The sequence below is a fragment of the Alosa sapidissima genome, chromosome 12, assembly GCF_018492685.1.
Source record: "Alosa sapidissima isolate fAloSap1 chromosome 12, fAloSap1.pri, whole genome shotgun sequence".
Taxonomy (NCBI): Eukaryota; Metazoa; Chordata; class Actinopteri; order Clupeiformes; family Clupeidae; genus Alosa; species Alosa sapidissima.
The window spans coordinates 15,558,044-15,581,077 of record NC_055968.1 but is presented as its reverse complement, the minus strand read 5'-3'; the positions used below and the strand labels follow the sequence as shown (position 1 = coordinate 15,581,077).

The 23,034-nt window shown below is 46.5% G+C and overlaps 1 protein-coding gene across 4 annotated transcripts in view; it reads right to left on the bottom strand.

Annotated features, from left to right (window-relative positions):
• The window catches only part of celf5a (cugbp, Elav-like family member 5a), a 39,306-nt gene continuing 16,272 nt past the window's right edge, over window positions 1-23,034 (bottom strand). The window contains exons 4-10 of one of the 4 annotated variants that reach the window (XM_042057451.1): window positions 18,298-18,474; window positions 10,503-10,650; window positions 3,642-3,854; window positions 3,021-3,113; window positions 2,482-2,625; window positions 598-760; window positions 1-318 (exon numbers count right to left, since the gene is read on the bottom strand). In XM_042057451.1, the coding sequence (XP_041913385.1) occupies window positions 633-760; window positions 2,482-2,625; window positions 3,021-3,113; window positions 3,642-3,854; window positions 10,503-10,650; window positions 18,298-18,474 (903 nt within the window). In that variant the 3' untranslated portion in view covers window positions 1-318; window positions 598-632. Of the gene's footprint in view, window positions 319-597; window positions 761-2,481; window positions 2,626-3,020; window positions 3,114-3,641; window positions 3,855-10,481; window positions 10,651-18,297; window positions 18,475-23,034 lie in introns of all 4 variants that reach the window. The other 3 variants (XM_042057448.1, XM_042057449.1, XM_042057452.1) reach the window with 3 other exon arrangements.

The window sequence follows — 23,034 nt, the reverse complement described above, 5'->3', positions numbered from 1 at the left end:
CTGCTTTTTTTTTGTTTGTTGCTTAATTAACAATTCAAGTCTCAGCGAGAGAGAAAATTCTGTAGCTCAAGAGTTCGCATCTTTTCAGATTTCACTTGGTCTTTTTTTTTTGCCCTGTGCTGCTGATGCTGTCGGATTGTAGTCCATCCACGTGCTGCAAACTCCTGTAGTGCCTCCCGCCTCGGCAATGTGTCTTCGTAAGGAAATGCTGATATGTCTTTTTGAAAAAATCCCTTTGCATTTTTTGTACTTGTTTTTTTTTATTAGTTTTCAAAGAAAAAAAGTTGTAACTCCTCATGAGATTTCACTTCTCAAAACCTGGGAAGAGAGACAGATCGAGATGTTTCAACATGATTGTTAGGTTTGGCTGTCAGATGCTGGAAAGACAGAAAGATTCTAATAGCATTTTAGAATGTTAGTATTCTCTACGGTAGCTAGCTAATGCTTGACAGAAAAGTCAGAAAATCGACCTAAAGATATCTAATGCTTCACGGTCCATACCCCACACTTGATAGTTATTCTCAGTTCTATGAAAGCATACAAGTGCTAATAACTTGTTGCATGCATGCACAGTTGAAAAGTTTAAAGTAGGCTGACCTGTGCTCTTGCAGTGGAAACTGTAGAAGAGACTGTCAGTACGGGCGGCTGGCGTCCTTCGGCCGTTTTAACTGAACTTTCAACCTCTTCATCCCGATCTGAAAGCCGTTCATGGCCTGGATCGCCGCTTGTGCACTTGCTGGGTTGTCAAAACTCACGAAACCTGTGGGGATTAAAAAGAGAGAGAGAGAGAGAAAAGTAAGAAAATAAAAGGGTTCAGACCCAGAGCTCTGAGTCAGAGGGACCAGAGAGAGAGAAGGAGACAAGCGCACAACGACAATCTGGGCAATGAATTTGCTCAGTCATGCGCCACAGAAATAACCCTGCCTTTTGTGAGACTATTTTTCTGCTGGTCACATACATTACGGCTTAGCCGTACCCCCGTTTTGTGTTGGACAGCCGTGTCAAATGTGGCTAAAGTTCATATTGAGACTGAGACAGTATCATTGCTGTACTTATTTTGAAAAAGTTGTGTTGGAAAGGTTGCTGAACAGTGCTGTGTGAATTGCTGCAAGCCAATCAAGGAGAAAAAACGATACATTGCATGAAGGTAAAGACACATTTCCCAGACAAATAGCAAATAGCCCATAAAAACATTCCCCTACATCTCACACTGACCACCCAGTTTCCACTAATAGCCAAAGCCTAGAGAGCAGTGACCAGAAACTGCAGCGGAGTGCGGCTCTGGTGGCGCCACTTCCTGACGTCTGGAGTGTCATTAAGGGCGGCTGATGAAGCATGTCAAACAGCGGGGCCTCTCCCTGGGTCCCTGGCTACCTGGACGAGGGGAGGCTCTCTGCCGCCGAGCCATTAGGGGAGAAGGGTTATGTGACACATGCATGCCAAGGATAGTGTGTGTGTGTGTGTGTGTGTGTGTGTGTGTGTGTGTGTGTGTGTGTGTGTGTGTGTGTGTGTGTGTGTGTGTGAAAAAGAGAGAGTGTGTGCGTGCGTGTGTTGGGGGGGCACTAATACTGATGACAGGAAAGGATGTGGATTTAAGGCAGCTTAAGGAAAAGGTGATGGCTGCGGTGGGTGATTGGAGGAGCTATCCATGTCAGTTTTTCTCCAGGCAAAATCGGCCGCGCTACCTCCCCCCCCCCCCTTCCCTCTTCCCCTGCAGATTAATTACCCCATAGAGCATGCATTCCCCAGATGTAACATTATGCTGTAAATGCATTGTGCTTTAGTCAATACCACAAATGGGTCCTTTCTCATGAATTTATACGTTATTAAGTCCCCCCGGAGACCTGGATACAATCAATTTTTGTCCAGGAAGGTGCTGCTCCCTGAAGCGAAAACAAATGTTGATCCATAATGCTCTCTCGCCCGTTCTCCTGCCATGCCTGCCTGCCTGCCTGCCTGCCTACTGCTGCGATTTGTAAAGGCCAGAGCTGGGCTTTTGGAGGAGGTGGCACCGTGCGTTCCGGCGGGAGGCCGAGAGGGAGTCGACAGATTCAGGAGAAGACGTGAGTCAGACCCAGTTCTTTCCTGATATTGATGTGAGCAGAGGTTAAGGAGCGGTGATCTGTACACTGATATAGTTATACAGACGGATGAAGTTTTTAGGTCACCCTTCACCGTGAAATAGCTACTGGGGCTTTGTGGAAATCCATAAAATTCCCACCCACTGCTCTTGAACTTTTGGGGTGGAAGGAGCGAGAGTGAGAGGGAGGGAAAAATCATTGGCGAGCTCGGAATATATAGACATTTATTTGCTTTGGACGCAAGCCAGAATTTTGATGTTTTTCGACTATTTAAGTCATGACTACATATGAAAGAGTATTGATTGGCGCAGGCGTCAAAAATATTGCATATTCAGCAGGCTGTGCATGAATCTCTCCTAATTCTCCATGCATTTTTCATCGGGCAGCTGTCGAGACCCACCGAAGCATTTGCTCTGGTTCGTGGCTCTGTCCATGAAGACCTTGGAGGAGATGACAGTCCCGAAGGGCAGGAACATCTGCATGAGCTCGTTATCGCCAAACTCTTGTGGCAGGTGGTAGATGAAGAGATTACAGCCCTCGGGTCCTGCAAACCATTAAAAAACAAACAAAACACACAAACAAAACGACATCCGTCAGCTTCAGAATCCATATCTGCTGTTGACATAATAAGTGCTTATGGTCGACACACACTGCCATATTGCATTGCGGCTATTTATAGCAAGTTATACCCTCCAGCCAATCCCCCACCCCCACCCCCGACCTCTACCTCTACCTCTACCCATCTCTCCACAGGGGCGAGAAGTGACTTTTCGCTGTCAGGATGAGTGGACATCAAATCCACTTTAGTCCTGGCTCCACATTACCACAATCAATAGCTGTTGTGAATGCGATATGCCACCCGTTTGAAATACGGCCCCCGGGCTGGACTCGGCGAGCGCGGTGTCGTCGGTCAGAGAAAGAAGAAAAGGAGTCTCTCACCCTCACCTTCTCGCTGTTGCTGCTGCTGGATGACCTGTGGGGCCTGTGGCAGGGTCTGTCCGATGGGGGTCAGTGTGGTGGCGGGGTAGATAGCTACGGACAAAGAGAGTGGACAGAAATGGACTCCTCATGCACTCGACAAACACTGAACCTCTATGACTTTGCTGCTAGTGGAATCAAGCAAATAGTGGTTCTGCTAGAGGTAAAAGCAGCATGGCTGCTTACAGATCCATTTTGTGCTCCAATGATGGAAATGAGCTGGAAAATGTGTATTGCAATGTTTAACTGTGTATTGTGGTGTTTACCTGTGTAATGCAGTGTTTACTGTCTATTGTAGTGTTTAACCTGTGTATTACAATGTTTACCTGTGTATTGTGGTGTTTACCTGTGTATTACAATGTTTACCTGTGTATTGTGGTGTTTACCTGTGTATTACAGTGTTTACGGTCTATTGTGGTGTTTACCTGTGTAATTCAGTGTTTACCTGTGTATTGCAGTGTTTACGGTCTATTGTGGTGTTTACCTGTGTATTACAATATTTACGGTCTATTGTGGTGTTTACCTGTGTAATTCAGTGTTTACCTGTGTATTGCAGTGTTTACTGTGTATTGTGGTGTTTACCTGTGTATTGCTGTACTCCGGTGAAGGCTTGCTGAAGGGTGTCGGCGGCGGTGGGGCTCTGGGTGGAGTACGGAGGGAGGCCGTTGGTGTAGACGGCCTCGACGGCTGGGTGGCCATTGGGCTGGTGCGGGATGCCCGTGAAACCGTTAACGATTGGCGTGACTATGCTTGGCACGCCCGACGTGGTGATGTTGGCTGGCGGTGAGCTGAGGCCTGGAGAAGCGCAACGGAGAGAGATAGATAGAATGGAGAGATAGATAGAGAGATAGAGAGAGAGACAGACAGAAAGAGAGAGGGAGAGAGAAAGTAGTGTGAGAAATGTATTTCAGTGAACAAATCTCTAGTGTTACTGTAAGAGAGTTGAGAAAACACACACATCCCACACGCAGGTGCTGGACCATATGACGTTAAGACAGTATGCACATTGTTATCTCATGTAAGTAAATGTAAAGCATTTATCAAAAAACACAACATTTGTTCAAAGTCAAAGTACAGGTACTGTAATGGGGGAGTTTAAATAGCATGACATGATAGGAGCATAGCATAGCATAGCATAGTGAATAGCACACATCATGTGAGGTGACTTCCCCTCAGTTTTAAGTGGACATGCACGGTCACAAAGGCAAAGCACAAGACCACTCAAGCCATCCCCATCTCTCCCCTACCCCCCACCACCACCATCAAACCCCTCACCCCTCATCATCACCCTCCCCCTTCCCCCTCCTGTCCCCTCTGATGATGGGAGCCTGTCACACGCTGGTACTTCTGACATCCCGCTGGAGAGAGGGAGAGGGAGAGGGAGGGGGGAAAAAATGGCTCCTGTGAATGATGGCCCTGGCTGTCACGTCGATGTGACACCCCACTGATTTTAAACACTCGTATGATGAAACCTCCATGCAACCTCTGTTCATTTACAGGGCTGGCGCAAGAGACGAGCCAAAAAACAGACAGTGTGGATAGATGATACATGTTCATTATTTATAGTGGAAGTGCTCGTGATGAGAATACAACGACACTTGAAACGTCTGTGTTTGGGTTTTTTTTTTGTTTCTTTCTCTCGCCACTTTTCTTTTTTCGTTGTTGTCTCGGAATGTAATCTATTTTGATGAAAATACAAAATCAATCGACGGATGGGCAGTGGCGAGCCAGCGAGCGCCTGCGAATATCTCGGATGCCAGGCGGCTTTTCGGAGGAGTCTGGTGCCGTGGACGTGCATCACTGCAGGCTTAAAAAATGGATCCCTCAGGATCACCTTTCAATCTGTGGGCTCGCGATGCGATTGGACAGGAAAGGCTGGTTGTCACGGAAACCCTCAGGCATGCTGTACTCGCAATCTGCTCCCGTAGTTAAGACCCTATAGAGAAACTCTCTCTTCTCCAGGGGCACACACACACACACACACAACCACACGCACACACACACACACAACCAAACACACACACACACGCACACACACACACACACACACACACTCACCCACTCACTCACTCACAGCCGAGCGAGCAAGCAAGCAAGCTCCATGCTCTGATGTATGCAGATAGGCTCGGGCTAGGATATCCAGCGGAGGGGGGTCCCCTATACACTGCACATGTGTGATAGGCCAGGCTTCCCACTGTGAGGGCCGTGCCTGTAGCGTGTAGCTCTCTGACAGGCACACAGCCCACTGCTGTGACCGGGGGAATAGGCAGGAGCCTGGCGGGAACTCTTGTCTTTCTTGCACTATTTCCCCCCCGTCCTTAAGCCCCTCGCAATTGTTTGTTTCCTGTGGACCTGTGATGAATAGACTGCAGCTACAACCCCCCCCCCCCCCCCCATCTCCATCACCACTACCTCCTCCAAACCCCCCCCCCCCCCTGGCCCCATCACCAACTGCTCCACCAGGCTCAAGGCTCTGCTATACACTGTGGCTCAGGGCTCAGACAGATGTCTGCTGGACCACACACACACACACACTCTCTCTTTTTCACACACACACACACACACACACACACACACACAAACACATACACTCTCTCTTTCTCACACACACACACACACACGCACACACACACACACACACATACACTCTCTCTTTCTCTCACACACACACACACACACACACAGATACTAAGCGGAACTACAGAGCTACACTGTACAGGAGTGGGTAATGCGGCCTCTCCATCATCAGGCAAATTCATTTTCCTAAGCTTAGAGCCCTGGCCAGCACACGGTGGGGTCAGTGGGCGGACGCGTCCCTCCACTGATAAGGAGCCCGGGGAAGGAGATTATAAAAGTCACCGGCTGTGAGATTGTGCTGCCGGGAAAATGATGGACCTCGGCGCTGGGAGGACCCAGGGCACCAGGGAAGAGACAATACTGCAGCCAGGGCTCGGACTACAGTGTAATGTGATAGAGAGCAGATACTGAGGCGAACAGGGGCTTTAAAACCAGGGATCGCCACTGAGAGGAGCTGTGAGAGACCGATGAGAGAGTCGGATTGAAACTATCGAGCGTACTAAATGGTGTAAAGACATGCTAATGACTTGTGGATACGACATGCTGGCCATGAAATGTGTTTATTTCTCACTGTGTTTCAACACATACCAATGAACAGGAAAAAAAACTACTGTTCACTAGATCTAAGTTCTCTCTCTCTTTCTCTAAAGACTGAAAGTATTTCACTGAAACTGAAATTCTTTAGAAATGTATTTGTCTAAAATAATTACAAATACTAAGCAATGCCTCTATGCCTTCTATACCTCTGCCATAGAAAACCTGCCATTAGAAATGTGTGTTTCTGTTGACAGAGGCTCCCTTTCTCATAGCTAGGGCAAATAAAAATGCCATCCAGTAGCCTAAAGGGAGATACACTATAAAGCACTGCCCACGTCTCATCTATTTCCCCCTCTCCCCGCACAAGGGCCATAGAACAGCTCCATTAAAGCCCACCTGATTTCATGCCACAAAAGTATAATTGCAGACTGTTTTCAATGCAGGATCTACTCTCGGCAGAGACTGCTCTCTGAAGAATGGCTTACCTCACTCTGGGCAGAAAATGTGTTTACCAAGCTAAATATACATTTAAATCAACAGCACCAGACCCATCGGGGACTGCATTATATCTAGGATGCCCCCCCCCCATATTGAGGTATTTCTTGTTTTCATTTCAGCTGGTTATATCCTGCCACTGCAACCTTTTAAGACAGCCATGATGGGTTTAAAAAGATGGCTATTGCACCAGATTCTGACACTATGTCTATGTAACCAAATGCTACAGTGTATGTGAGTAACCAGAAATAGATGAAAACTAAGAAAATATATACTTTCTGTCTGGATAAAAATAGGCGCATGGTTGTTTATGCTATGAGGTGCAGCTGGAGGGATGATCTACAATGGGGAACCTAATTCGAAAGACTGTCCTAATGGTAATTGAGTTGAAACTGTGAGTAAGCTTTTATTTCATAGGAAGTAGGTCAACTCCAGCCACTCAAACAGTAACCTTAACCAACTGTAACTTGACAATTAGCGACTGCACTTTTTTCCAGGCACAGATGGCCACACAGGAAAAACAGCTATGCTGTTTTATCAGCATCTGGTCCACTGTCTTCTCTCAGATCAGGAAAGCTGTGATGTGGTGCCTAAGAAGTTGCTTTGAATTCCTGAGCATCTTTTTTCATATTGACTATGCAAACAAAACAGGAACCATGCCCTAGCCTTGTGCTAACTAAGTGCTAACCTTGGCCATAATTATGTTGTAAAGGAGGGCGTTAAGAGGTCAAGCCAATAACTGGACTGATGCTCCGATCCAGTAAGGGTGCCAGTTTAGATGTCATATATCTTATCTGTGGCTTTGCAACACAGCTTTTAGCACCTCATCTTTCAACAGGGCAGACGGGCAGAAAGACAGACAGACACAAAGAGACAAAGAGAGACGAGATAGATAGATAGAGATAGAGAGAAAAAGATAGATAGAGAGAGAGAGAGAGAATGAAGAGAAAGTGATACCATGTCTCTGCAAGCCCCCTGAGCCCATCCCGACTCTGAGGAGAAGCCTGATTACAAAAGTTCCAACTCATTTGATCGACACGCACGCTGACAGCCGAACCCCAACCCCCCCACCCCACTCATCCCGTTGGGGTCCGCCACGCACCACCATTTCATTTTTAACTCTCTTTGTACCTCGAGAGGACCGCACCTGCCGAGCATTATTTTCAAAAAAGCATCATCATGCATCATTGTGGAGCATACACACCCTAATCAAGTCAACCATCTGGCAAGCCGCTTCTGCACCACCAAGCTGAAATGCTTTACATCTGTTGATCAAATGGAGGTTGCCATTGTTTTCCAAGAGCCCCCTCAACCTTTTGGGCTTTTTTTTTTTTTCACTCGGGCACGGGACAGAAGCCTTTCTGCTTTGTGCCTCAGCCCTTTTCAATCAACGTCGGATAGCTCGGCTTGCGAGACGTTGAGGAGGGGAGAAAAGAAAGAAAGAGAGAGAGAAAGAAAGAGAGAGAGAAAGAAAGGGAGGGAGGAGGAAAGAAAGGTGGGGAAATAAAGCCGGGGATTCGGAGGGGGACTTGGGGTGCAGTGGATGGTGCCCCTTAATGGTTTGTTTGTGTTTATCCTGAACTCAGTGGCTCTGGCAGAGGAGGCTTTCATGGTTTGCCTGATAAGGTTTCCTTTCTGTTTGATTGTTCCGCGATACAAATAGTAGAGAAAGGGATTTATCAATCTTCAAAAAAACCAAACACATAGTGTGTGTGTGTGTGTGTGTGTGTGTGTGTGTGTGTGTGTGTCTGTGTGTCTGTGTGTGTGTGTGTGTGTGTGTGTGTGTGTGTGTGTGTGTGTCTGTGTGTTTGTATTTGTGTGTGTATGACAGAGAACGAGAGCGAGAGAGAAAGAAAGAGAGAGAGAGTGTGTGTGTGTGTGTGTGTGTGTGTGTGTCTCCGCTTACTCATAAACAAGGTCCTAACCTAACCTTTATTGGTGTTATTTTTGAACATTTGCATCCACTGCAGTTTCAAAACCCTGCACACGGCCCTGTGCTCCACTCCTCTATGCGTGAGTCATGTCCACGGCACAAATGAAGTGGGGGCGTCATTTAAAGAGAAATTACTCCAGCCTCCTGTGTGTGAGACACCAGTGAATGACTGAAAAGGGGTACAAAAAAAACGATTTCTTATTTTTCCCAGTCCTTGAAATATTCTGGGAAAGCCACACACTCTCAGAAGAATTAATAATGCAACGGATTCCGATGGGTTCAATAATAGAAGGTAATCTGCAGAGGGAAGACACTATAGAGCCATGTCCGATGGAGCACGTTTGAGTTCACCAGAAACCGCACACCACAGCGAGCCCCTTTCAATTAAGTGAGTGCAAGAAAGGCCAATTTACAAAGCAGTGCACGGCGCATAATGATATGACATTGATTCCAGTCAGACTCAGGATCACTCATGCTGGAGCATGCTGGCTTTGAATAAAATTGGTCGAGCGGCATGAAAAAATGACATGACATGGTTCTGCATCTGAGTGGGGGTTTAAGCAGGGGGCAACATCATTCTGTCAAAACACCACGTGTCAACATAATTCAGTTCAAATCTGCATTTGGGAATAGATCATATTCACAGATAAAAAAGGTCAAAGAACAGCATTGTAATTTTTCTAAATGCTTCTTCAAAGTAAATATATATATATATATATATATATATATATATATATATATATATATATATATATATATGCGTAAATATATATGCATGGTATATGAGCTGCGTATGTGACATTGTATTCTGCAGGATACTATTATGATATTCTGCTGTTTGTTGGATTAAATATTTCCACCCGAAGTATCATGCTAAACTTGTTTCTGTGAATCGTGCTGTCAGATGATCTCTGGTAACAACTTTCTTCAATGTCACTTTTCTTGGAAAAGTGTCACTTTTAGGAGGGAAATAAGGTCGAGCTGTCCCTACAGTGCATTTGTGTATGCGCTCCGTCTCATTGGAATGCAGAAACCAAACTGATAATGCAGCAAATTTTGCCCAAATCAAAAACAAAAGAGGACTGGATTCTGTATTATTCATTATGTGAACTGTTACGCAGAAGATCCAGACATTTCTCTCTTTTCCAGAGAGAGAACACGCGCGCGAGAGAGAGACAGAAAGAAATATCGCTGCATAAGCAAATGTTGTACAACAAACCTCAAAGATGCTCAGGCTCCCTTTAATGTGTCTGGCTGGGATACTGAGGGAATGTTTGTAATGGAAAACAGAGCGGATTGCATGCATTTCTGATTTCAAAGCTCAAGGTCAACACCTTGGTAAATTAAAATAACACACCTGCATGACTTCTTAAGCGGGGCTCTGATTCAGTCTCCGCATTACTTAGACGTGTAGAAAACTTTGATATGCAGCATCATCAAACTTTGAATTGCCTTTGACAACACATTTTCATCAAAAATTAATGACACGCACATTGGTATTCAGCATGTTAGCTTTCAGATGTGCGCTAAAACTCTATCATATAACTAAATGTCAGATAAAGCAGACATTTTTTGACGGTTCCATCAACAGAGAGCCAAAAGTGAACCCAAAACTCTGAGTTTCGAACGTCTGCGGAGCGACTGATTTGACAGATCCGACCATTTTTTTCCCTGATCCTGCCATCTCTTGCGTCTACTCATTCAAATCCCAGCACATTATTAATGAAACACCTCTCAGAAAGAGTAAACACCCCTCTCTCTCTCTCTTATGCCCCTCCGCAACCACAGTAAGCTAACCAATCAGTCAGTCAGGGACTCAGTCAGAACTCAGTCATTCTACCAACGGCCCAAAGGCGGCTAGCAGGCGGCGCTCGGCTTACCCAGCGAATGATGAAACTCACCCGACACCGGGGTCATGGGGGTGGGCGGGAGGCCGTTGATGTTGAGCGCCCCCATCTGGTGGATCTGTGTGGCGGGGAAGGCCACACTGGGCGTCAGGTAGCCCCCGTGGCTGGCCGCCATGATGGCTGCCTGCTGCTGCATGAGCTGCTAAAGACGGAGACAGAGAGAGAGAGTGGGAGAGAGAGAGAGAGAGAGAGAGAGAGAGAGAGAGAGAGAGAGAGAGAGAGAGAGAGAGAGAGAAAGACAGAGACAGAAAGAGAGAGAGAGGGAGAAAGAGTGAAAGAGAGCATGAGAAAGACAGGTAGAAAGGGAGCATAGAGAAATAGAGAAAGAAAAGGGCACATAGAAAAAGATACAGAGAGAGACAATAAGAGAGAGAGAGAGAGAGATGGAGAGAAAAGAGGAGACAAAAGAGGGAAAAAAGTTAGTGAAAGAGGCCATGTGTTTGATGGATGGGTAGTGCGTGGCAGAGTTGAAGAGGAGAAAAGCAGAGCAGTAAATGAAAAAAAGAAGTGAAATCTGTCATCCCACATTTATATGTCCATCTGCTCTGTCAAAAAGCTGTCATTATCCTTCGAAATGTTTCAATAGCTGTCTGTCGGACTCGTTCAGATGACAAGTGCACATCGCCTGCAATCACGCCCGGGCCCCGATTGAATTGTATTATACGCACACACTCCCCATCTCCATCCTCATTGTGAACGTTGCGCTCTTTCTTTCCCATTGTACCGGGACATGTGCTTGACTGCCACCAGCGTGCGCCGAACAGTGACCTGTGATGTAAGTCCATTAATACAGGACACGCTGATGAATAACCGGGGCTGCATAACTCTGCCTATTTCTCTGGTCTTATCAGGCTGAACTGTGAGCTGTTGGACTCGCTCCCTCAGCCACTAATGGAGTGCTTACAAAACAGACTCGGGCGCGCTGACTACTGTATTTCACTGTAACGGCGCAGGTTTGACAGCCTGCAGGGGAGTTGCAGGTGATGTACAACTTTCTGTTAAAAAAAAAATGTGTGAAGGCTTGGTTGTGACACCGGCGCAATGTGGCATATTGAAGAAGTACAGATTACAAGTAGTGAAGTATGGAGTATTTCAGGGTGTTGTAGACAAGCACCAAACCTGAGATTTTTGGTCACACAGACTATCTACAGATGCAAAACAATCTGTTAACTACAATTTATGGTTAAGGTTAAGGTTAGGCATTGGATTTGGTTAAGGCAATGTTTAGTAACTGTTCAAAGACAATTTGACATTGTGTGACACTGTGTATCTATGGTTAACTATATATTCAGGATATGATATATAACATACACAGTATATGTCATCAAGGGTATCATAAAACAGAGATATCAGAACACAAGTCTGTTCAAGTTCATGGATTTGACAATTTGACATACTTAACTTGAATCTTTCCAAGATGTTACTAGATGTTCCTCTAACATGTTACTCTTGAGCATGTTTATTTGCATTTCCTATCTGAGTCCTTAGTTATCTAGCCATGTGCTCATAACAGCCAAGTCATGCACACTAAAGCAAATAACAGAGAATGGTGGAACCATGGAAATGAATTGAGTTCTGTTGGTTTGTTCAAATCACAGGGTATGACTGGCACAGCCTATGGCGAGGAGAGGCTTTTGAATGGTTCTGATCTAGTTCCTCTGATAAGAACTCCTTAGCCAACCCACATGGTGCTGATATAATGAACTGATTGTAATAGAAAGGAATGGGGGACCCACCAAGACTCACAGAGATAGCTAGGCAACTCAGGAGGACTATTTTCCTGATTAGTCACGACTGCACACCAGGAGATGCGTCATATTCTACTGACGCTCATATAATCATACGTACAGCACAGCTCATTCTTCACAGGTATATTCAATTGCATGGCCTCTATAAACATATTTCAATGTTTGTCTTGTGTTTGGCTACAGCAATCTCAATGCATTACTCTCCGAGATGGATGTACATTGCCTTCCTGTCATGAGTGTAAGTATCACAAGATGTCCAATTTCAGACATTTTCAGAGAGTCTGGTACGTGAACACCACTTAGAGATGTAAGATGTATAAGCACTCAGGTTTTTAACACAGCTCTGCATTTGAAGGAATGTGTTTTGGTGCAACATACATTTTTTCTCTCTCCCTTTATCCCTCCCTCTATTACTCTCTCACTTTAACCTTCCCTCTCTTTCTCTAGCCCATCTCCCTCTCTCCATAGAGTTTGTACTGATGGCACAGAAATGGCCACTTTCTCTCCCTCTCTCTCACTCTCTCTCTCACACACACACACACACACACACACACACACACACACACACACACACAGACACACACAGACAGCAATCCAGCGCTCCCATCCCTGCCTCTTCTCAACGCTCACGACGCCACCACGAGGCACCTGGCTCCCGTTTGTTCCCCTTCTTCTCATAGCTCCTATTTGCATGGAGTCCCTGGGTAGGAAAAGCCAATTATTTTACCTCAATGCCCCTGTCAGGAAGCCTGAAAGCACCTGTCCCGCCACCGAACGGCCGGCTCCTGGCACCCCATCCATTAGCGGCGAGCCCCGCCACTGCTATCTATTAACTCCTGTTGTCATTTGCATAATTTTATCAACGTGACAAATGGGGATCATCCATTTTGCTCCGAATAAGATAAATTGAGCTTTTAGGTGATACAAGACCAAAAAAAAAAGAAAGGCGACGGCAACAGGGACCAAACTAAAACTGCTGATATCAGAGAAAACCCCAAACAACAACAAACAGCTAAACAACAAATTCCGGCACTAAGTATGAAGTGATTCTGGACGTCAGTGTGTAGTGTAGCCTGGTGGCCCTTCAAGTGCTCATCAAGATTAGGAGCGGAATGGCTGTGCCCGGGTCTCTTCGGGCCCTTATTACGACTTGCAGTGTGTCACGCTAATCAGGCACTTTTGTGGGCCCCTCGTGCCCGCAAACTCCCATTTCAGTAGGACCTCGAGACTCTAAGCTGACTGGAGCTCAGCCGGCTGCCAGTTTGTCAGCTCCCTGTGAAAGCTGTGGGGTGTGGGGTGTGGGGGGGGTTGGGGTGTGAGGGGGTTGGGGTGTGAGGGGGGGTTGTGTGGTCAGATAACAGGACAAGGTTGATGACTTCCACAGCCCAATTTCTTGCTTTGCGCCACACAGATAATGCAGCCTTTCTCAGATTGTCATGGATAACAACGTGGCATTCGGTTATGCTTTTTGAGAATTAAACGCAGCAAATTGAAGGTTCAAGCATGTAATTATGTTGGAGTGAAGTCAGCAATATCAATTTGCTTTTGAGGAGCAAAAAAAAAAAACATGGTCCAGCTTCATGCTGATAAGGACATTCAGAATCATTTCATGCAATCATTCTTCAACGTTTCTTCTTTCATCCAAATATTACCAATTAGATTTTAGAGAAAAAATATTTATAGCTTTTTATTTGGTACATCGCCAGTCATTGGTTGGTGGTCAAAATGAGACTAATGGCTTTTCAACCCAGTTTTCATCACCAAAACCTTTTCTTCACCCACGAGATAAAAAAGTAATCATAAATAGGAACACGCGAGAAAAAGAGAGAGAGGGAGAAAACCTGGAAGAAGTTGCCGAGTGCCATAGCATCCATTTAGTGTCAGGCATCTGCTTTTTTTATTGCAACCTGATGGCATTATTCTCCCCTGGTGCCAGCAGGCAATCACCTCTTTATCACATGGCAATTATCTCTGCAGCACCGCTTGGTGGCTCGTCGACTCTCAGCGCTGTCACATGTGACCCCTTCTAGCCAGTCCGGTACGGGCACCGCACAGGGCAGAGTGGAGGAGCAGGAGGAGGGGGAGGAGGAGGGAGATGGAGAGAGAGGAGAGAAATGGAATAAGAGTAGGATAGAGAGAGAGAGAGAAAGGGAGAGAGGAGGGAGAGAAAGAGAGAGAGAGAGAGAGAGGAGGGGGGGAAGAGAGGACCCTTGTTATTGAGGTCCTGGGCCCGCAAATGGCCTGAAACTGCAGTCGGGATGCATGTTCCATTGGGGGAAGCCTACAGACGACGGGCTTGACAGGAACAGGCCGAGCTTGGCGGGGAATTGTCTGTGCTTGAGGGATAAATGTAATCGTGCGTAGGGCTGAAGCATCATGTTTTAATATAATTTCTCCTGGGCTTTGCTCTCAGGGCAGAAGATGGAGCCGGCCGGCCGATTTGGCCGATATTGCTTTGTTCTTGGACTTCCACAGTTTCTGTCACATTTCCAATCTCAGGGAAGGTGTATTATTGATGTGGATGTGGGATATTTAGCCATTTAAATGCACATGTTGGGGCCTAATCATGAGCAATGCTGCTCAGGAGCACTTTAGAGCTCAGAGTAATTGGGTTATTTGGGTGCAATATTTTCAGTTCTAATAGGGTATGATGGCTCGTTGGTATGTATCCCGGGATGTATTCTGCCGGCGTCTGCACCTCGCCTGTCAAAGTAAATTGCATCAAATCAAATTTGAAGAGAGAGAGAGAGAGAGAGAGGGAGAGTAAAAAAAAAACAAAAAAAAAAAAACCCCATACAGACCGAGATGGCCGGTTTGAAAAGTACCATGGTAGCGTTTCTCAGATAAGGCTAATTTGACTTTAAAATACTTCATTTATTTTTCTGCTGGCAACCTTAGTACTCTCAGGGTAGCCTCAGGCTGAAGCAGCACAGGGGAGAGGAGAAGGGAGAGGGTGGGAGGGTTGTGTGGGCATTCTGACATGCCCCAACAGGGGGCGATGTTAGTCAATACGGCCTCATCACTGGCGTCCATCACTCCCACTCTGAGCGTGCTCAGTCTTCATTAGTGCTGTCTTAAGAACATATTGGAGGGCTTTCAAGTAATTTGTGAGTCATATTAATCTAACGCACAGGTTTTTTTGATGATGACTACTGAGTGGGAGAGATCTTTTCGGCCTTTGTATCAACAAGCTGGGCTTTTTTTTTAAAAAGGGGGGTGGTGTGGTGTGTGTGTGTGTGTGTGTGTGTGGGTGGGGGGGGGGGGGGGGGGGGGTTGGAGTTGGCTGTGGCAGATTGGGATGGTTGTTGTGTCGCAGAGACAAGGGATCAAAAGAGAGAGAGAAGTAGAGAGAGTAAGAGACAGAGGCAGAGCCACTCATGGACAAGATAGCCACGCTAAGCCCATGGACAGGAACAACCTGCAGCTAAATTGGGGTTTGTTCTTTGCACGTATTAGCAGAACCTTTCACTGGGAGGGAGGAGACGAAACACTCAGAGCTGGGTGAAACAGCTTCACAAGTATTTATGTGTCCCTATATAAAACCTACAAATGAGTACTTGTCTGGAGAACAGTTAAGTCTATCTGGGAAAATGCACACATCTCTCTCTCTCTCTCTCTCTCTCTCTCTCTCTCTCTCTTTTCCCTGGGCATGTTGTCAGTGTTGTCTCCCTCCAATTTGTGTTCACATCCCCCCTCCTCTGCTTTGACTAAAATCCAATTTACTGGCTGTCAGCTCAGGCCTATAATCCCATCCACAGCCGTATATGTGAAGTGGCTCTTTAATTTTGTCATTTTCTATACTCTGTACATCAGATGTGCACATGTGTGTGCTTTATGTTTGGCTATATTTCCGTGGTGACGCGGGTGGAGAGGATACACAGTGTTCCGTCTTCCAGGGGAGGAGAAAACGGGTGGCTGGGCTATTGAGAGGCAGTTTTCATTGGACAGAGCCCTCCTGGGGCAAAAAGGCATTTAAAGATGCAATGGAATCCATCGGCTACCTCCCTCCCTAAATTCCATTACCGCGTCCTCCACCACAAAAAAAAAAAAAAAAACAACGTTGAAAAGCACTTTCCTCTAAATTGTTTCAATCGCCAGGTTCTCTCTCCTTTTGGTCAGTAAATCCCGACCGCAAATCAATTTGCGTTTTTATGGCGCTGGCCCGTTTCACAGAATGTAAAACTTTCGCTTTTTTGTTGTTCTCTTTTTGCTCGGTAATGAACTGTGCAGCCGAGGTTGGCCGCTGCCGTGGGGAGGAGGAGGAGGAGGAGGAGGAGGGGGAAGAGGGGAGGATGAAGTGACTCAGCCGAAGAGAGAAGACAAGACAAGAGAAGAGAAGTGAAGAAGAAGAGAGAGGAGAGGAGAGGGGAGGAGAGAGGTGCGCAGTCAGTCGCGGGCTCTGACACAGTAAATAAGAGTCATGGCCAACCTGTGCGGCCCATACTGGGCTCCCTGCAGAGGCACTGCTGCCGCTACCCGCTACCTCCGCTACCTCCGCTACTGCTACTACCACCGCTACTGCTACTACCACCGCTACTGCTACTACCACCGCCTGTACCGGCTCCGGAACCATTTGCATTTCCCCACATTTCCTGGGGATGGGCTGCATTTCATGAATGCTAATGAAGACTGGAGTTTTACTGGAGAGTGCACAGAGAGAGAGAGAGTGAGAGAGAGAGAGAGAGAGAGAGAGAGAGAGAGAGAGAGAGAGAGAGAGAGAGAGAGAGAGAGAGAGAGAGAGAGAGAGAGAGAGAAACGGCCTCGCAATTACTCAGGGACGGTCAATTTGCACATTTCATACTGGCCCTCCACTGCCAGTGCTATGAAAATGAAAACGAAATGGATAAAGCCCTCGAGACCCACAGAAGCCTCCACAATTAATTCTGGCATTTATAAAGAGCAGGAGACAGAGAAGGGAAAATCTGTCCATGCATATTGATATAGAAATGAATACATTTTGTTTGTTTCCCATGTGTTGTTGCATAGGGGCTCTGCGTCAGTGTCCATGCCTATGAGGCAGCATTGTGAGCGAGCGAGTCACGGTCGGGGCTTTGCTGTCCGTCAGTGTGGGAGAGTGAGGTGGGGGTGGGTGAGTGAGTATGTGTGTGTGTGTGTGTGTGTGTGTGTGTGAGAGAGTGTGCGTGAGTGAGTGTGTATGTGTGAGCGCGTGTGTGTGTGTGTGTGTGTGCGTGCGTCTGTGTAAGTGTGTGTGTGTGTGTGTGTGTGTATGTGCGTGTGTGTGCGTGTGTGTGCGTGTGTGTGTGTGTGTGTGTGTGTGTGTGTGTGTGTGTGTGTGTGTGCGTGTGTGTGTGTGTGTGTGTGTGTGTGTGTGTGTGTGTGTGTGTGTGTGTGTGTGTGTGTGTGTGTGTGTGTGTGCGTGTGTGTGTGGAGGGAGCGGATGAGTTTAAATGTTGCTCCTTTTCAGTTCTCTGGGAACCCGGTGGAAAGTTGGCGCTGCTAAAAATAAAGTCCTGAGCGCTGGCTTCTGGAATATTCTGAGTCATCTCCACGAGGAGCGGCGGAGACGACAGCGAAGGCGGTGTGTGTGTGTGTGTGTGTGTGTGTGTGTGTGTGTGTGTGTGTGTATGTGTGTGCATGTGTGTGAGTGAGGTGCGGAGGGATGCGCACGTGGGCTGGGATGAGCTCATCAAAGCATCAGGGTTGGAGGGGAGGGGTGAGGGATGGGCTGGGGGCACATGTGTGTGTGTGTGTGTGTGTGTGTGTGTGTGTGTGTGTGTGTGTGTATGACTATGAATGAGCACAGGAATGAGCTAGTGGCGAAGTACGGGGGTGGTAGTGTATATATGTGTGTGTGTGTGTCGTTGTATGTGTGTCTGTGTGTGTGTGTGTGTGTGTGTGTGTGTGTGTGTGTGTGTGTATGACTATGAATGAGCACAGGAATGAGCTAGTGGCGAAGTACTGCACACTGGGGGGTGGTAGTGTATATATGTGTGTGTGTGTGTGTGTGTGTGTGCGTGTGTGTGTTTGTGTATGTGTGTGTGTGTGCGTGTGTGTGTGTGTGTACGTGTACGGGAACTCACCGCGTGTGCGTAGGTGCTATAGGTGCTGAAGGGCAGAGCGATGGCGGGGTTGAAGATGCCGAACTGACCGACCATCTGTTGCATGCGGCGGATTGTGCGCTCCTTGTCCGTGTCGGCGAACTTGACCACCAGGCTGGAGGAGGCGCCCTGGGGTAGGGGGAGAGAGTCAGAGCCGCTCTGAGGAGAAAGGGTAAGCACACTTAACCCGCGGCATGGCAATGGACTCACCAGAGAAAAAAAACACCACCACAACAACAACATCAACAACAACAACAACACACACATCATCCAGTTATACAAGGCAAGCCATGCTCAAGAAGAGAGGCTCCGTTTGCTCATGTTTAGAATCTATACACACATAGAAGCCTGATTATGGATATCATTTGGAAATTACTAGTCATTTACATACTGTGTATCTATGGTTTACTATATATTAAGGGTATGATATATAACTTATACACAGTATATGACATCAAGGATATCATAAAACAGAGATATCAAAACACAAGTCTGTTCAAGTTCATGGATCAGGACATCGTGCTAATATATGTCAGACGTGTCTTGTTTTTATTGCTGTCAAGACAGCGAGAAGAACAGTTATGACTGCCATGGACTCCCTAGAATACAAACATATTATGGATGATAATATGTTTATAACTTTGGCAGTAACTTGTTTATTTCACCATAAACAAAGCCCACTCCTACAAACAGGTGCAACCACAAACCCTGGACGTCACTGTAAAATGCCCTGACGACAGACAGCGCTTCAACGACCCTTCTCTACTTAATTTGTGTCTGACTCCCACTTTCGTCACCCACCTCGCCTCTCCCTCCATCGTTGCTGAACGAGAGATAAGGCAGATTAAACGGAGAGGCGGACTCATTTGAAATGGATATAAGTGTGTGACCACCACTAGGCATGTGGTGTACTTGCTGACCTTGGCAGAAGGTTCCTCCTTGCCTCACTGACTCAGACCTTCCTCTTGGCCTCTCTCCCTCCTTTGCTCGCTCTCTCTCTCTCTCTCTCTTTATCTCTCTCGGTGCAGAGCTCTGAAGCCTTTGGGTGTTGAGTGCTGCCACACACTCCTTCACTAAGACCCCTCACTGATTGAGCCAAACCGTTGACCTTTTATACTGCCTGTCTGCCTGATCCCCCCCCCCCCTTCCTGCCCCCAAACCACGTCATAACAGCCCCACCCTCATCACTCGCCCCCACCCTCCACCTCCACCTCTTCCTCCGAATCGATCCCTGTAAAAGGCCGAAATATTACTCTGATCTGACAGTGCAGAAAGGTTGTGCGTCGCGTCAGATAAGAGCCTCCTCCCCAAATTGATGTGAGATTGTCAATAAATGCGATGGGTGGTGGAGGCCGGCTGCAGGCAGGGCTGTTTGTGTCGCCGGAGCTCTGAGGCAAAGTACTGTGGGGGAGGAACGGCAGGCTGGGGTGGTGTGTGTGTGTGTGTGTGTATTTTCTGTGTGTGTGTGTGTGTGTGTGTGTGTGTATTTGTGCACGGAGAGGCTGCAAGCACACATTAAAGATGCAGTCCACGATTTCGTTTCGGTTTTGCGAAAGGTTGTTGATATTTCAGCTCAACAGCCAGGCAAAATCACACCCCTCCCTGGTGTACTGCTGAAGCATCGTGTTGATTGGCTGGGATGTTTATGGCTGATTAGGTCTGAGCCGGTTTGCTTGTCTCCTTTTTACAGAGCCAGCACTGTTTAAGAACAGCGTTTTTCTTTTTTTTTTAAAGCTCTGAGCAATTCAAGTTCAATCTGAATGAACAGCTATGAAGGGACTATGGAAGGCAACTAAGTGAATCAGACAAAACATTTGTGGATCTAAAATCACAGACTGTTCCTTTAAAGCCCAAACCCACCCTGTTCTGTCTGATGTCAAGTCTGATGCACTTGTCAGAACTCTGAGCCATAGTAGGAGCTGTCAATCACACTTCATCATGAGATCTCAGCCATGTACGTTCAGGGTTCAGTCTCTTGCTTACACAGGCCAGATTTGGTCAACTCTAGCCTGAGACGCCACCAGCTACCCACAACAGCTGAAAAATAAACAAAAACAATTGTTTGTTTTTGCTCCCTTTTATATTTATATTAGGGGCAGTCGTGAGCTACTGGTTAGGGCTTCGGGCTTGTAACTGGAGTGTTGCCGGTTCGATCCCCGACCAGTAGAAATGGCTGAAGTGCCCTTGAGCAAGGGACCTAACCCCACACTGCTCTCCGAGCGCAGCTGTAGCAAGGCAGCTCACTGCTCCAGGTTAGTGTGAGCTTCACCTCATTAAGTGTACACTGTGTGCTCTTTGTGTTCACTAATTCATGGATGGGATAAATGCAGAGACCAAATTCCTTGTATACGCAAGTGTACTAGGCCGAGAAACCTGATTTACATTTACATTTTTTTTCTCTCTACACCTTCAGCTCTGTGTCTCTCGGCCTCCTTGTCAGCGGCTTCCCTTCTCCATCTCCGACCCAGCGGAGAGCAGGTGTTTGGGGCGTCACTAAGCCTCTCGACCGGCAGCCTCGCGTCAGCTGGCTACTCTCTACACTCATTAAAGCCACACGGTGACCCCGTGAGCTGGCAGCTCAGGGGATTGTAAACACACACACACACACACACACACACACACACACACACAAACACACACACACACACACACACACACACACACACACACACACACACACAAACACACACACACACACACACACACACACACACACACACACACACAAACACACACACACACAAACACACAAACACTGAACGCTGCCTCAGTCTCGGCCGAGAGAAAATACTGTAAAAAACAAAAGGTCAAGCAGGCCTGTGCAGAAATAAGCTGTGTCGGTTTATCACCTCTGGCCTCCTAAAGCTATTGGTGGGTACAAACAAGATTGCATCTGATGGGGAACTGTCAGCACTCATGAACTCCACCAGTTTGCAAATGTAGGGTTTGTACTCAGTTGACTTACAGCTCCTAGACATGTAAATAGAGGCATGTTCTATGTAAACTCTTTCTTCATTGACCTTTCATAATTGTAAGGTCTAAAAAAATGAAGAATGAAACTATGTATTTTACCTTTAAGCGGCTTTTTCTGAATATATTTTCATGCTAAAACGAAATATAATGTCTGAAACTTAGGATGCTGACTGTGCTATCTATTTCTCATTACTTATCAGTGCAATTTCCTTCAAAAATATTCTCTGTCTCCGAGATGGCCTGCAGGCCCTGGCTAACTTTTGATGGCCCAGCTTTGTGGATGAGGATAAATTAAGTTGCATTAGGATGGCTGTATAAAACCCCGCAACGTCTTTATCCTCTACTAGCTGCGTTGTGTTTTTACTATGGGTGTTTATTGAATGTTCTCCCAACAATAAGAACGCATAAATGCTCTGATGATCTGCCTCAACCATTTTCATTATCCGTAGCCATCAGCGAGTCTGTTTGAAATGATAGTTGTTGGTCTTTTATTGGCCGTTGCATTGCCGTTTTTTCCCTCTTTTTGCAGGGGAGGTTAAAAACAATGTATGTGTGGATATTTGTCTATCTCTTTTTTCTAGTTCTTCTCCCGTTGCTTTGATTTTTATCAGGCTGTTTGCATATCAGTGAGTGAGGATGCTACTGCTGCCACTGCTGCTGCAGAGAGAGAGAGAGAGACAGAGAGAGAGAGAAGTGGATGAACTATGAAGTAAAACTCTCATTAAAATTTAAGCTGCCAAGTGTCAGGAGAATTCCCACAGGCCTGGAGCTTCGAGAGTGGATTCAGGAAAGGGGAGTAAAAGTGTGGGAATAAAATGTGCAGCTGTTCGACGGAGGAAAAGAGTGGGGGAAAGAATAAGGAAAAAAGGAAAGAGAGAGTGAGCGAGTGAGAGGCTCAGAATCAAAGGGAGGTCTCTCTTTTACGAGAGTCCCATTGCAGGGGCACCTTGGTGCCTTTCCAAGCAGTGGACCCATGTGTGAGCAGCGTCTGATAAAGCTGCAAACTAAGCCATATATTTGATATTGCTTTAACGCTACACATCTGTCTGTGCACATTATGCCAGAATAAGGTAATAAGGTTGGATTACCCAGCGCCTGCCATCGTCTTATATAAGTGCCTGTGACTCGTAAAACCTGGAACAAACTAAAGTGTCACCGGGCCAGCGCCTCAGTGGTGTCCCTGTCACTTCGTTTTTGTCACAGGAACAAAGACCCCGTCCGCCCGAGCTTCCCTCTGGAGCCTATTACCGGCAGGCTGGGCAGGGATGTGATCACTGCCCAATACTATATTGTGATCACACACACAAACAGCAATAATAAGAAATAGCAGCAGAGAAAATGTGTAAATAACCTATGCTAATGTTTCTTCTCAACAACAACAAAAAAAACAGCGGATTAATTTATTTGAACATATTTATGCAAAATGCTTAGGGAGGCTGAGTTTAAGCTCAAACTCGAGAGCGTACAAATTTAAAGCTGAGTTTGCAATAACCTCATTAGGTGAAATTAAGATCATAATATGTCATTGTCTACATAAAACATAGCACATCTTACATGTAGGCACACGGGGGAAAAGCATATATTCTATTATTATTATACTATCAGATCAGCATTTTCTCTTGTGGGCTGTCCACAGATGGAAATGCACATATCCTCCATGGGGACAATGGAGTGAACTCGTTTCTCTCTGGCAAGCAGATCTCAATATCAGATAGTCGGAGAGTGCGTTGGTTTTGGTCCGAGGCG